The following is a 15,509-nucleotide window of genomic DNA, read 5'->3' as shown; positions in this document are numbered from 1 at the left end:
ACAGAAGCTGATGCTGGTGCCAGGACTGCTCCAACAGGAGCTGAAAGGCCTTTGCAGGGCAGGGTAACTGCCCCTCTGGCTGGAGTATAGGCAGTGGGCTGGCAGAGGGGCCACACATTTCCCAACCATAATTGGAAAGTGGGTACCTGACAAAGAAAGGCTGTTCTAGTGAAAGAAAAAGCCTGGGAGATGGGATCCAAATACCAAAATAGCAACATTTCCAGATTTCAGCAGTTTGTGGAAGCATTTTAATCAGGACATCCCCAGAAGGGGTTACTGGGGGCATTGGACTAAGACATACGAAAGGATATTTTTATGTGGAAAGTGTGTTAAAACCTCAAGACACCCCTGGGGAGTTCCAACTACATAGCGGGCAACGCAGCAGGGAAGTGGCCAAGGTGATCAAGTTTGGCTTCCCAGAGGAAGTTAGATCTGAGAGGACACACGAGTGATGAGTTGAAGTTATCTGAATGAGGGAGGATGGGAAGGGGCAGAAGGGAGGGTGTTACGTGAGAAAGAGCACCTGGAAAGAGTTCCCTATGCATTTACATGCATATGTATGAACACTTAGAAATGTGTCATTTTCTTTATATGGATTTTTTTACATAAATGGTATCATACACTTGACATTCTGTGACTTTTCACCTAGAAGTGGGTTTTGGAGACTTTGTTGATGTTCTTGCATACCTATATACCTTTCCTTTTTATTATAAAATATTATACATGTTCACAAAAGTATACAAAACTGAAATGTTCAGCTCAATGACTTATTATAAAGCAAATATCCCAACTATCCTAATCAGAAAAAGAATATCACCTCTCCCAAACACCAATCCCTCCTGCCCCTCAAGTGGGAATCACCACTCTGACACTTAATATCATCCCTTTTTTGCTTTTATTTATGGTTTTACCACCTCCATGTGTGAACCTAAACACTTCAGTTTTGCCTGTTTTTTGGACTTTGATATAAACAGAATCCTATGATATGTATTCTTTAGGATCTAGTTCATTTGGCTGAGTGTTAAGTTTTGGGGATTCATCCGTGTTGTTAAGTGTAGCTATAACTCTTTTTTTTTTTTCCTTTGCTGTGTAGTATTCTTTTGTACTGGTTATATCACTACATACGTGTGTGTGTGTGTCTCTTGGACTTCTGGCCTGTTTCCTTTTGGGTTTGTTGTAAATAGTGCTGTACAGGATATTCCTGTATGTGTGCTTTGTTGCACATGCACACACAGTTTTGTTGCAATTATACCTGGGAGTGAAGTTGCTGTTCATGGGATAGGTATACCTTCAGTCTTAACAGAAAATGGCCAGCCCATCTCTCAAAATAACTTTGTCAGTTTCCAGCCTCACCAGTACTGTATACTATTCCCCATGGCTCCTCATTCTTGTCAATGTTTGGTGTTCTTGGCCTTTTCGTTCTAGCCAGTCTGACTAGCACGGAGTGGCCCTTCAATGTGGTTTCTCTTCTGTTTAAATAGCTTGAACCCTTTCATGTGTTTACTGGCCAGTTGGAGAACCACTTTGGTGAAAGGCTTCTTTACATTTCCTGAGGATTTTTCTACTGGGTTATTTTTATTTTTCTTATTAATTTGTAGGAGCTTTTTATAGATTCTGGATTTTAAAAAAGCCTCTATCAGCTATATGTGTGTCAAATTTTTTCTACTCTGTGGCTTTTGACAGTTTAAATGCGGCCTCTTGATGAACAGATGTTCTGAATTCTAATGTTTACCTGTTGTTTCCTTTATGGTTAGTGTTTTCTAAGTCCTGTTTCTGAAATCTTTCTTAACCTGCAGATCACGAAGATACTCCCTCATATTAACCTCTTTAGAAGCTTTGTGAATATGCCTTTCTTTCTTAAATCTCATGAATTAATTCTTGTACAATGTAAGATAATGATCAAATACCATTTTTTCCGTATGAAAATACAGTTGCCCATCCTAATTATTTAACAGTGTCATTTTCACAATACTCTAGGTTGACATGAAATATCTCTCCATTTATTTAAAACTTTTACTTCTCTTAAAACAAAACAAAACACTTTTACTTCTCTTAATAATCCTTTATAGTTTTAGCATAGAAGTCTCATCTTTCTTTTGTTAGATCTATTCCTAAGCACTTGAAATATCTTAATGTTATTATAAATGTTAACATTAAATTTTTTTTCATTACCTATTTGTTTTTTGCTAGTATCTAGAAATGCTGTTAATCCTATTCCATTAACCCTGGTACCAGCCACCTTGGTAAACTCACTTTTAGTCCTAAAAATGTATTTAGAGATTCTGTTTTATTTTTTACATACACACTTGTATCTGTAAATAATGACATTGTTATTTCTTCTTTTCCAAACTTTACACTTGAAAAAATCATACTGCATTTGCTAGGACCTTGTACCAATTTTCTGTTGCCACCAAAATGCTGCGTAACAAACCACCTCAAAATCCAGTGATTTAAAACAACAGGAATTTATTATTATACGTCATGAGTCATTAGGCTGGGCTCAGCTAATATGTAAGGGAGTTGACTGGCTGTTGACTGATCTAAGCCAGCCTATGCTGGGACCACTAGAGTGATTCAGCTCAGCTCGGATTTACATGTCTCGTTTTCCAGCAAATTAGCCTACATGTATCCTCATGGGGATAGCGAGAGTGTAAGAAAGCAAGCAGCAACAAGAAAAGCCTTTTGCAGGCTAGGCTCTGAATAGGCACAACCACCCCGATTCAAGGGGTGGGAAAGTTGATGATGGCCTCATTAGTGAGAGAAACTGCAGAATCACATTGCAAAGGGGGTGGGTATAGGAAAAACTGAAGACTTGGAACCATGAATGCTATCAATCAACCTAAACTTTAAATCCAATTTGACTAGAAGGGACAGGAGTGGGCATCCTTATTCACAAACTCCAAGGAAAAGCCTTTAACATTTTATCCTTAACTACAGTGTGTGCTGTAAGCTTTTTTTTTTTCTTAATAAATAACCTCTATGAAATTAAGGATGTTCCTTTCTAGTCCTAGTTTCCTCAAGTTGGTTTGGTGTTTTTTTTTTAATAAATGGTTATTGGGTTTTATAAAATATTTCCACAAATATCGAGATGATTACATTATTTTTATCCTATTTATGTTATCACTGGTTGATTTTTACTTCTAAACCCCCCTGTATTACTGGGATAAACTCAACACAGTTGTGATGTAATATTGCTTTTATACAATGATGGATTTGATTTGCCAGTATTTTGTTTGAGACGTTTGCATCAGTATTCATGATTGACACTGATACGTGATTTTCTTTTTCATTATTCCCTTGCCAGATTTTGGTACTAAGGTTATGCCTGTCTCGCCACTTTTTCTATCCTGGAAGATTTTATGCAAGATCAGTCCTGAAATTTTCTTTGGAGCAAACTAACTAATTACAGAAGTAATTTATTAAAAACTTCTAGGGACACTGGGTGGCTCAGTCATTAAGTGTCTACCTTCAGCTCAGGTCATGATCCCCTCCGCATCAGGCTCCCTGCTCAGCGGGAAGCCTGCTTCTCCCTCTCGCACTCCCTCTGCTGTGTTCCCTCTCCGCTGTGTCTCTCTCTGTCAAATGCATAAATAAAATCTTTTTTAAGGATTTTATTTATTCATTTGAGACACAGAGATACAGAGAGAGAGAGAGCATGAGCAGGGGGGAGAGGCAGAGGGGGAGGGAGAAGCAGGCTCCCCGCTGAGCCGGGAGCCCCATGTGGGCCTCAATCCCAGGACCCTGGGATCATGACCTGAGCCGAAGGCAGACGCTTAACCATCTGAGCCACCCAGGCGCCCTAAATAAAATCTTTTAAAAAAATTTTCTAGAACAGGGGCGCCTGGCTGGCTCAGTTGGGGGAGATGCAACTCTTGATCTCGGGGTAGTGAGTTCGAGCCCCAAGTTGGGCAGAGAGATTACTTAAATAATTAAATATTTTAAAAATAAAAAATTAAATTTATAGAATTCAGAGTTTCTATTTCTTCTTGCATAAGTTATTAAATATTATTTTTCCAAAAACGTACTGGCATAAAATTCTTTATTGTAGTGTTTGATTATATTTTCAATAACTACAGGATTTATAATGATGCTGCTTTTTTATTCCAACACTGGTTGTTTGTGCTTTCTCTCTTTAGTTTTTGGCAAGTCTTTTTTTTTTTAAGATTTTATTTATTTATTTGAGAGAGAGAGAATGAGAGAGAGAGAGCACGTGAGAGGGGGGAGGGTCAGAGGGAGAAGCAGACTCCCCGCCGAGCTGAGATCCCGATGCTAGACTCGATCCAGCGACTCCAGGATCATGACCTGAGCCGAAGGCAGTCACTTAACCAACTGAGCCACCCAGGCGCCCTCTTGGCAAGTCTTAATAGAGATTTTTATCAAATTCATTTGTCTCTTTAAAGAATCAACCTTTGGGGCGCCTGGGTGGCTCAGTCAGTTAAGCATTTGACTCTTGGTTTTAGCTCAAGTCATGATCTCAGGGTCATGGGATCGAGCCCCACATAGGGCTTTGTACTCAGCATGGAGTCTCCTTGAGATTCTCTGCCTCTCCCTCTGCCCCTCCCCCTGCTCATACGCACACTTTCTCTCTCTCTCAAATAAATTAAATCTTAAAAAAAGAAAGAACCAACCTTTGATTTTGTTGATCTTTTCTATTCTATGTTGTCCTCCATCTTATTAATTTCTCCTCTTAACTTTATTATTCCCTGCCTTCTTCCTTTTTGGGTTTATTTTGCTATTATTTTCTAATTTCTAGGGATGGAATCTTAGCTTATTAATTTTCATGTTTTTAAAATTTCTAATATTTGGCTTTAGCTGCATTCCGGTTTTTTTAAGTTTATTTGTTTATTTATTTATTTATTTATTTATTTATTTATTTTAGCAATCTCTACACCCAGTGTGGGCCTCAAATTCATGACCCCAGATCAAGAGTTGCTCACTCCATTGACTGAGCCAGCCAGGGGCCCCCCCACCACGTTTTCATTATCGTTCTATTCAAAATATTTTCTGATGTCCATTATAACCGATTCTTTAATCATTGGTTATTTTAGAATGTAGTTTTTAATATCCAAACATGGGAACTTTAAAACTAATTTTTATTATTAATTTCTAGCTTAATTAATGTAGTCAGAAGTATACACTATGCGACTGTGATTCTTTGAAATTTTGAGATTTGTTTTATGGAAAATATGGTTGATTTTTTGTAATTGTTTAGCATATTATTTTTTTAAAGATTTTATTTATTTATTTGACAGAGAGAGAGGAAGCATAAGCAGGAGGGAGGGGCAAAGGGAGAGGGAGAAGCAGACTCCCCACTGAGCAGGGAGCCCGACACGGGGATCCATCCCTGGACCCCGGAATCATGACCTGAGCCAAAGGCAGACACTTAACAGACTGAGCCACCCAGGCGCCCCTGTTTAGCCTGTCATAAAAATATGTATTCTGCGGTTGTTGAATATAGTTACGTGTGTGTGTGCATATCCATATATATTCATTAGGTCAAATGTACTAATTAAGTTGTTCAGATCTTCCATATCCTTAATGAATTTTTGCTCTTTATCTGTTATGTCTAAGATAAGTAGATTCTATCCATTTCCTACATTTTGAGGTCATATTAAGAGATGCATAACATTTTAGAATTCATATGTCTTCCCAGCAAATGAAACTTCTTTTTTTTTTAAAAGATTTTATTTATTTATTTGACAGAGACACAGTGAGAGAGGAACACAAGCAGGGGGAGTGGGAGAGGGAGAAGCAGGCTTCCCGCTAAGCAGGGAGCCCGATGCGGGGCTGGATTCCAGGACCCTGGGATCATGACCTGAGCCAAAGGCAGACGCTTAACAACTGAGCCACCCAGGTGCCCCACCCCACAGACTTTTCAAGAGGCAACCTGATGGTATTTCCTGAGGCAATTTTACAAGTTCCTTTAACAGTAACTAAGGGCCCTGTGACTCTGGTCAGAAGCCGCTCGGAGCCATATGTCTAAATTGTGGGGTCTGCGGGGGCTTGCGTCCCCACTTTACATTTATCCTCTTCTTAGACAACACAAAGTACTTATAACAATTCAGTTCCATTTGCCACCCTCCAAATCTTTGATGTCATGTAATTCTTATTCTTCACTTAATTAAAACCCAATAAGATGTTACTGTTACTGTTTCTGTGCAGTCTCCATTTTATCCACAGATTTACGTTTTCATTTCTCTCGATTCCTTTCTGCATGTCCGACCTTCCATCTAGGATAACGTCCCTTCTTACAGAGGAATCCCCAAATAGGCCCAAGTAGTATTTCCTTTGGTGCAGGGCCTTCTGGTGACAAAACTTTGTCTTCATTGCATCTTCATGAAGTTACCAGCCTCCTCTTAATTGCTACCACCAAAACCTCCACTGAATTTGAGGGTGCCCTTAGGATTCAACTTCCTCAACTCTGCTTCAAATAAAGTCGGTTCTTCCGGGAAGCGCTTCTGGGCCCATGTGTTCCGAAGGCCTCTCTCCCAGGACAAGATCTTCAGAGCTGGATGAGAACAGTGGCCTGCTTCTCTCTGAGTGCTTTTGGAGCAGGATGCTATGTGGAGCATTAGCCTCTGGTCTTACTGACTTGCCCCTCCTAGCATTATAACCTCCACTCACCAATGAGCTGGTGTCGGGGGAGACTAGGGCCCCAGTATTCCCAGTATGCCATGCCAGAAATGAGGGCGGAGTGGAAGAAGGGGACTCCTGACCTTTACTTACACCACACATGTCTGGAATTTAGTGTCTGTAACACGTCACTGAAAAGGAATGCGAAATGCTGGTGGTCTGCCCCTCCTGGGAAGATTCCCTAGCCTCTGAGTGGGATTTGGGGAGAGAGGGAACCCTGTGCAGTTTCCATAGCACTAGGCTAGGCGTAAGGAGGGAGGGAGCAGGCTGTGGGTCCAATGCCACTGACTCTCACTGTTCTCAGAGAGTTTTACTAGATTTTCTTGAATAAATGTTTCTTCATTGGCTGCATGCCCTTACGACAATTTCCAAAGACCTTAAATGTTCCTTTCTTTGCAATGGTCACAAGTTTTGCTTGTTTCACTAAGGAATGGGTCCACAGAGCCTTCATGCTGCCTTTCCAGAAATCGAACCCCAAGTAAGCTTTCGAATTCTACCAATCCTCTAGATCCCACCTTAGATCTACTGAATCAGTCTGGAAGAGTGAGGCTGGCAGATTCAAAGGCAGGAGGAGTCTGTGTGTTTTGAGAGCTCCATGGTTGTGATAGGTTTGCTTTGTGTGCATTAGCTGGGCCAAGTAGACCAGAAGGACAAAGGAAAGGAACCTGAGTGCTGGAGTGTTTGCTGTGTCCTTGGCACTCCCGTTACATCATTTTTATTTTTTTTTAAGATTTTTATTCATTTATTTGAAAGAGAATGAGAGAGAGAGAGAGAGAGAGAGCATGAGAGGGGAGACGGTCAGAGGGAGAAGCAGACTCTCTGTTGAGCAGGGAGCCCGATGCGGGACTGGATCCCGGGACTCCAGGATCATGACCTGAGCCGAAGGCAGTCGCTTAAACCGACTGAGCCACCCAGGCGCCCCCATAATTACTTTTAAACTCTCTCGGTCTCATATCCCAGGCTGAGCCTTGGCCTCTCCGTCCTCTCCCCTCGCTTAACCAGCTGAGCCACCCAGGTGTCCTCGATACGTCATTTTTAATCCTATCAAACAGGGCTGACGGGGCTGATGTTAAGCTGACACTCCAGTGGTTATGGCTGGCCTTCATTCTGATTGGTGCTCACACTGTAACAGTTACTAAATATTTTGGAAAGTCATCTATGCTTGTAAGATGAGGGGGAAAAAATTAACCCGAGTCTCAGAGAGATGAAGTTATTTGCCCTAAGTTCAACCAGTGAGAAGGGCCAAGAGTTAAATTCTGGCCCTTTGTTTGCTCTAAAACCCTGCTGTCATTTACAGGCTGGTATCTGAGACATAGCCCTTAAAGTCTGCTCTTCTTGGCGACCTCAAGATTCCCTCAGGAGTTAATTGGCCTGTAAGAAGAAAGTCATGGAGTCCCTTGAAGAACTATCAGAGGAAGAGACTCCCAGAGAACCCACAAGTTCCTCTTCCCCATCCTGGAAGCCCACAGGCAAGGAGATTCTGGCCACCAAGACCCAAAATTACTTTGCTCAGACTAAAAGAACTAAGAACATCTTGATTCAGGTTGCCCTCTCCATTGGGCTAAGCAGCATATGGCGTTTCCCCTACCTGTGTCATCGGAACGGAGGAGGTAAGGCCAGGGGCCTGGATCCTGAGTTTCAGGAAGTAGTGTTAAGGCTTGGAGCCCAGACTCCTGGGTCCTGGGGGGAGGAAAGAACTAGAGGTTTGCCCAGACTTGTAGCGGATAAAGAGGAGGGGGGCCAGGACTCCTGGCTGCCTGAGCACAGCTCCTGGCTCCCTTCTGCAGGCAGCTTTATCCTGATGTACTTCTTCATGCTCCTCTTGTTCGGGATTCCCCTCTTGTACATGGAGATGATCATGGGGCATTGGCTGCGTGTGGACAACATCCGGGTCTGGAAGCAGCTCATCCCCTGGCTGGGCGGCATAGGATATGCTAGCATATTGGTGAATGAGGGGCCCAGCCAAGAGGCATCCCAACTCACCCCTTGTGGTCTCCAGGTCCCCCGTTTCTGTCCACCCTGTCCCTCAGGCCCCCCGTGTCCACCCCTAGGTGTGCATCTTGATGAGCTTGTATAACAGCATCATCATCACCTGGAGCCTTTCCTACCTGGGCAACTCCTTTGATAACTCCCTGCCCTGGAACCAGTGCCCACTGGTGAAGACCATCAATGTCACTGGTGAGGAGAGGGAGAGAGAAGGCCAGCAGGGCTATGGGAGGCAAGGGCGCCAAGGAGCAAGAGACAGGGAGTGAGAGCCCAAGGGGAGGAAGCGAAGAGCAGGGGCAAGATACCAAGTGAGGTGGTGCCTAAGCACCTGCGTCCCCCCCAGACCTCTCTTGCCTTCAGACTGTGTCCCACCAGTACTTCTGGTACCACACCACCCTGAGTGCCTCAGGCCACATTGAAGAAGGGGTCGAGGCCCTTGTCCTGCACCTCACCCTGGGCGTCTTCGCAGCCTGGTGCCTCCTCTTCTTAACCATGATCACAGGGCTGAATACTTCAATGCCGGTAAGCCACCCTGACCACGGACTCCTCTACCCCTTCATGTTCGCAAATCCAAGTATTCTCAGGCTTCCCACCTGACTCCGTCCAACTCCTTCCTGTTGACCTCTCTTCTCTAATCCCCTGTGACCCTCCCCGACTCCTAGAGTCTCCCAGACTTGTAGGGGGTAAAGAGGAGGGGGGCCAGGACTCCTGGCTCCACCATCCAGGGGTCCTGAGGAAGGTGCTATAATCTCCCCAGGCTGCGGCATCAACCACTCCCCTCACAAAGAACTGCTCCTCTCCCACCCATGGCAGGCATGAGGGCCTTGTACTGACCCAGCTCCCTCTTCACCATCCTTCACCCCCAAGTCACAGCAGTGGAGACCTTCTAGAGCAGATCACAGCCTCTCTGCCTGAGCCTTGCATTCTGCACCTGCCTGCATGTTGACAGCACCTGTTAATCCCTGAGAGACCTAACTGCCACTGGTTCCTCTCCAGAGTTTCCCATTTTATTCCAGTCCATACTTCCAATGCATGCCCCTGGCACCTGGATCATATTCTCTTTACACGGAAAAATTATTTCAGTGTGTGTCAGGTCATTTTGGTTAGCTTTACCTGTAGCTTCTGGCCCCTGCATCCACTCACGCAGTCACCCTATGTGTCCCTGGAGGCTCACCTCACCACTCTCTCCACAACCTCCAAGGTAAACCACTCACACAAAAGCAGATTATACTAAAGGCTTAGTGGGGGCACACTGAGAGAGAGGGCCTTACCCTCCTATCGCAGAGCAGAAAGAACCAGAAATACTTTAAAATTCCCATTGACCGTGTCACTTCCTCCCAAAGTCTCTTCTCAGTTGCTGTTCCTCCGCCTTCACCTGTGATGTTGTTGCATGCAGCCTTAACTCATGCGCAGACCATAAAACCCAGGCCTATGAAGTAATAATGTCCAACTGCCCTACCATTTAAAAACCATCTTTACTTGGGGTCTCACCCCTCACCTCTGAGCAGCAGCTTATTGGTGGATGTTCCCCCAAACAACATTGTTGTCTCCCTAGAATAATCCTCCTACAGCTCCCTCATGTTCCACCCAGGCCACCTTAACCCGGCTCATCCCCATTTCTCTACTCCTGCTGACCTGTGTTCCCTGTTAATGCTTGCCTCTGCCTCCCCCTCCTCCCCACTTCTCCTGACTTCTGGTTTCTGTCCTGACCCACCTGGCCAGATCCTGATTTTCACAGTATTCCTCCCCTACATCCTCCTCCTCTGCTTCCTCATCCGAGGCCTCTTCTTGGAGGGCGCAGTTGCCAGCCTCAGACGTATGGTGACCACAGAGGTGAGGCTGGGGACGCCAAAACTTCTCCCTCCCCCAACTCCCCAGTCCTTCTCTGATTCTCCTTCTCCGACATCTTCCTCTCTGCTCCCAGCCTGCCCCTCATTCCTCTGCTCTCCACCCCAGCTCATCCCTCTTCCAGTTCACCAATGGGTCCACTCTCAAGCTCACCCCCAAACGTTTCTCTCTCATCCCCATCCACAGCTCTCAGCCTGGGCCTCTCTGGACCTGTGGTGTCAAGCAGGAGGCCATGTGCTCTATTCCTTGGGCCTGGGCATGGGCACCACCATCAACTTCTCCTCCTACAAGGCTGGAGAAGACAACTATATCCAGATGGCCTCCTTGGTGGTCCTCGTCAACCTGGGGACCTCATTGCTGGTCACATCCATCATCTTTATAGTGCTGGGGTTCTGGGCCACTACCAGTGGTCCCACCTGTGTTGAGAAGTAAGTAATTAACAGCCTTGCGGATCCAACAAGAGGTCTCCTTCCCTGTACCTTAGCAATCCCCCAGCCTCATGGGCCTTCAGACTCAGACCTCTCCACTAATAATGGTAACAACAACAATCATAATAGTTGTAGTAATATCATATTCTCAGAGAAAACTGCCAAATTATAATATTCTAACAGCCACCACTTTATAGATAGTCCCAGAGACAAGACTGTCTGAAGGCTTCCATAAATTGCAAATGGTGCAAAGAAGATTTCAAAATCAATTATTTAACTCACAAAGGAGGTTGTTAACAGCATTCTGAGCCACAACCAGAGGTTACTGGCCTAGGCTGCACGTTGGAATCATTTGGTGAGTCTTAGGAAACACTTACACACCTGAGTCTCACTTCCAAAGATTCTGATTTACTTGATCTGGGATGCATTCAGGCACTGGGATTTTTTTTTTTAATCTCCAAGGTGGAGTTTCTCTTCCAGTTAGGATGTTGAAGACTGCAAAGGTCCATGCTTCCTTGGTACAGCAATTTTAAAAATGGAAAAAATAAAACTAATACTTTCCTGTAACGTTACTGAAAAGCAGAGGACACAAAGGAGCTTTAATGAACTAAATACTGGAGAGTGAGGAGTTCATCATACGTGAGCAAAGAGCCATGAATGGGGGTAAGCGCCTGACCCAGGGGCAAGTGGTTGAAGGTGGAGAGACCTTGCACAGATAAGAAGAAATCATGCAACCATTTAATCACAGCATGGGCTGCCAGTAGGTGTTGGAATCACAACGAGCCCCAACAAATAAATTGCTCGACCCAACAGTTTTCCTCTCTAGTCCCAAGAATTGTTTTGTAGAAGTGGTAGAGCTGCAACAGAGACAAGGCTAGCAAGCAGAGGAGCTATTATGCATGGTCTCATGGTGCTCAGATTTGGGGCCCCACTGGAGCTGAATACAAAGATAAACCAAAAACATCTACAGCTCCGATCCAGCCCATTCCAACCTAAATAAGGACAACATCAAAGAAATTAATCCTCGCTAGGGGGGAGGGGGTTGTGCAGAAAGTTGGGGGCATGGCTCGAGGACAAAGTGAGCCCTCCTTAATCCCATTTGAGGGCAGAGAAAAAACTCAACTAATTAAAATTGTCCCCCACCCCAGCTTGCCTCAGTGCTTAGAAAACTCTTAAATAGACCTCATTCTAGCTGCCTGTTGGAATAAAAGGCTTAAGTGTATTGAGACTACACAAAATAAAACAAACAACATACCTTTCTCCTTTGTTGTTCTCTATGCAATGTCCAACATGGAATTAAAAACCCTCAAGACATCCCAAAACCCATATAATCCATAGCCAAGAGAAAAAAGAAGACCCAAAGATCATCCAGACATTAGAATTAGCAGACAAGAATTTTAAAACAACCATTATAAATGTTAAGGGATTTAAGAGAAAAGATGAATATAATGGAAGCCATGGAGATATTTTAGAGAAGATACAGAAAATTTAAAAAAGGACCACATGGAAATTCTAGAACTCAAAACGTAGATGAAGACAAAGCTTCACTGATGTATTTAGTTTAGATTGGAACCAGCAGAATAAAGGATCCGTTAAATTGAGGACAGGGTAAATAGAAGTTCTACAAAGGGAAGAACAGAGAGGACAAGAAGAATGAGAAAAACTGGAGCAGAGCCTCAGTGACCCAGAGGACCAATAGATGTATAATTGGAATTGCAGAAGGAGAGGAAAGGAGAGAGAATTAGGGCAGGAAATCTTGCTTTCAGCTTAATTTGTAATGGCCAGAACTCCAAGCAACCCAAATGTCTGTCGGGAGGTGAACCGATAATAGATCTTAGTATATTCATTCAACCAATGGAGTACTATCTACCAATAAAAATGAACTGTGGATACATGCACCAACATAGATGAATGTCAGACATTATATTGCATGTAACAAGCCAGACATAAAAGATTACACACTTTATGAATCTGTACAAAATCTAGGAATAGGCAAAATGAATGCGTAGTGACGGAAATCCATAGTGGCCTCTGGAATGGAGGGAGTGCCCTGGAAAGGGGCCCAAAGTAATTCTGTGGAGTGATGGAAATATGCTGTATCTTGATTGGGTCATCTGTCAATACTCACTGAAGTGTACATTTAATATCTCTGCTTTTTATTGTCTCTAAATTATAGCTCAATAAAAACTGAGTTTGTTTTTTAAAAAAGCTCCTGGTTGATTCCAGTGAGAACCATTAGCTCTTCAGGCAGCACTGTACAGTAGAACTCTTTGTGATGCCAGAAAACTTCTATACCTGCACTATCCAGTATCGTAGACACCAGCCACAAGTAGCTAGAACATTCGAAATGTGGGGAATGTGGCCAAATAATGCAAATGTGACCAAGGAACTGAATTTTTCATTTTATGTCATTTTTAAAAGATTTTATTTATCTATTTATCTATTTGAGAGAGAAAGAAAGATCATGAGCAGGGGAGAGGGGTAGAGGGAGAAGCAGACTCCCTGCTGAGCAGGGAACCCAATACGGGACTCCACCCCAGGACCCCGGGATCATGACGTGAGCCAAAGGCAGATGCTTAACTGGCTGAGCTACCCAGGCGCCCTCATTTTATATCATTTTAATTAATTTTAGTTGACATAAATTATGCGCCTAGTGCCATATGTGCCTAGTGCCTATCATATTAGTGCGGCCCTAGAAGAACTACCGCATGAGCTCCTTGCCCTTGATTATATAGAGCTTCTCAAACTGCAGTGACTATTATGAATCAGCATTAGAGCAAAAGAAAGTCTGGGATGCACCCAAGTTTCTGCATTTCTACCAAGTTTCCAAGTGATGCTGCCCCTCCAGGGAGCTTCTACTTAGAGTAGCAAGGCTCTAGGTTGTTCTCTTTAGGTAAGGAAAAGTGGAGGTATGGATTATCAAAGTTTTCTAATCAGGAGGACAGAAGACAGCTGAGATCCATTAGCATTTCCTTAAATTAAGCAAGCACAGTATTTATGGACCAGTGATCCCCATTCCCAACTGTGTATCCTAGAGAAGTCCTCACAAGAGCCCTGCTAATGGATGGTTATTGTGGCAATGTTTGTAATCGCAGGGAGTGGGGTCATTATTTGGGGAATAGAGTATAAAATGTGGGTTGCAAATGCCGCAGAAGGCAACAGGCAGGAACAACAAACCAGACATAAACTCATCACTGTAGAGATATTGCCAGAAAAACTGAGGGAAGAAGAGTAAGAAACAGAAAACCAAAACACAATGACACTCAAGTGATGACACGCAAAACATATTTCTTGGGGTGCCTGGGTGGCTCAGTCAGTTAAGAGTCTGCCTTCGGCTCAGGTCATGATCCCGGAGTCCTGGGATCAAGCCCCACATCGGGCTCCCTGCTCAGCGGGGAGTCTGCCTCTCCCTCTCCTTCTGCCGTTCCTCCTGCTTGTACTCTCTCTCTCTCTGTCAAATAAATAAATAAATCTTTTTAAAAACCGTATATTTCTTTTTTTACAAAGAAATACCCGTATTTAATGTTATTAGTCAAGCACATGAAAGTGAATAGCTGTAGGCGTGAAGGAAAGAGTGAAATTCGGACTTGAAGGAGGGAAAAATTTTGTTTTTTAATTTTTTTATTGTTATGTTCACCATACATTACATCATTAGTTTCTGATGGAGTGTTCTATGATTCATTGTTTGTGCATAACACCCAGTGCTCCACGCAGAACGTGCCCTCTTTAATACCCATCACGAGGTTAACCCATCCCCCCACCCCCCTCCCCTCTAGAACCCTCAGTTTGTTTTTCAGAGTCCATCATCTCTCATGGTTCATCTCCCCCTCCGATTTACTCCCCTTCATTCTTCCCCTCCTGCTATCTTCTTCTTTTTTTTTTTAACATATATTGCATTATTTGTTTCAGAAGTACAGATCTGTGATTCAACAGTCCTGTACAATTCACAGCGCTCACCATAGCACATACCCTACCCAATGTCTATCACCCAGCCACCCCATCCCTCCCACCCCCGACCACTCCAGCAACCCTCAGTTTGTTTCCTGAGATCAAGAATTCCTCATATCAGTGAGGTTATATGATACATGTCTTTCTCTGATTGACTTATTTCACTCAGCATAACACCCTCCAGTTCCATCCACATCGTTGCAAATGGCAAGATCTCATTCCTTTTGATGGCTGCATAATATTCCATTGTGTACATATACCACATCTTCTTTATCCATTCATCTGTCGATGGACATCTTGGCTCTTTCCACAGTTTGGCTATTGTGGACATTGCTGCTATAAACATTGAGGTGCAGGTAGCCCTTCGGATCCCTACATTTGTATCTTTGGGGTAAATACCCAGTAGTGCAATTGCTGGATCGTATGGTAGCTCTATTTTCAAGTGTTTGAGGAACCTCCATACTGTTTTCCAGAGTGGTTGCCCCAGCTTGCATTCCCACCAACAGTGTAGGAGGGTTCCCCTTTCGAAGGAGGGAAAAATTTAAACAGACTTTGCTCTACTGGTTGAGGAGAATGATCGTGAACGGGGTTGATTATCACAGCACTCTAAACCTAGGTCCAAAAAGAGAGACAATTCTGAGTGTATTCATTCTCCAGGGCTGCCAT

The 15,509-nt window shown here is 43.7% G+C and overlaps 1 protein-coding gene across 7 annotated transcripts in view; it reads left to right on the top strand.

Annotated features, from left to right (window-relative positions):
* The window catches only part of LOC113936639 (orphan sodium- and chloride-dependent neurotransmitter transporter NTT5-like), a 117,445-nt gene that overhangs the window by 98,410 nt on the left and 3,526 nt on the right, over nt 1-15,509 (top strand). For 4 of the 7 annotated variants that reach the window (XM_027620107.2, XM_027620106.2, XM_027620105.2 and 1 more), the window contains exons 3-8: nt 7,931-8,243; nt 8,421-8,578; nt 8,685-8,811; nt 8,963-9,141; nt 10,342-10,452; nt 10,654-10,895. In XM_027620107.2, coding sequence (XP_027475908.2) covers nt 8,021-8,243; nt 8,421-8,578; nt 8,685-8,811; nt 8,963-9,141; nt 10,342-10,452; nt 10,654-10,895 — 1,040 coding nt within the window. In that variant the 5' untranslated portion in view covers nt 7,931-8,020. Of the gene's footprint in view, nt 1-7,930; nt 8,244-8,420; nt 8,579-8,684; nt 8,812-8,962; nt 9,142-10,341; nt 10,453-10,653; nt 10,896-15,509 lie in introns of those variants that run through there. The other 3 variants (XM_027620112.2, XM_027620111.2, XM_027620114.2) reach the window with 3 other exon arrangements.

Source organism: Zalophus californianus, chromosome 17, assembly GCF_009762305.2.
Source record: "Zalophus californianus isolate mZalCal1 chromosome 17, mZalCal1.pri.v2, whole genome shotgun sequence".
Lineage (NCBI taxonomy): Eukaryota > Metazoa > Chordata > Mammalia > Carnivora > Otariidae > Zalophus > Zalophus californianus.
The sequence above is the reverse complement of the archived record's forward strand: the minus strand, read 5'-3'. Positions and strand labels throughout refer to the sequence as shown.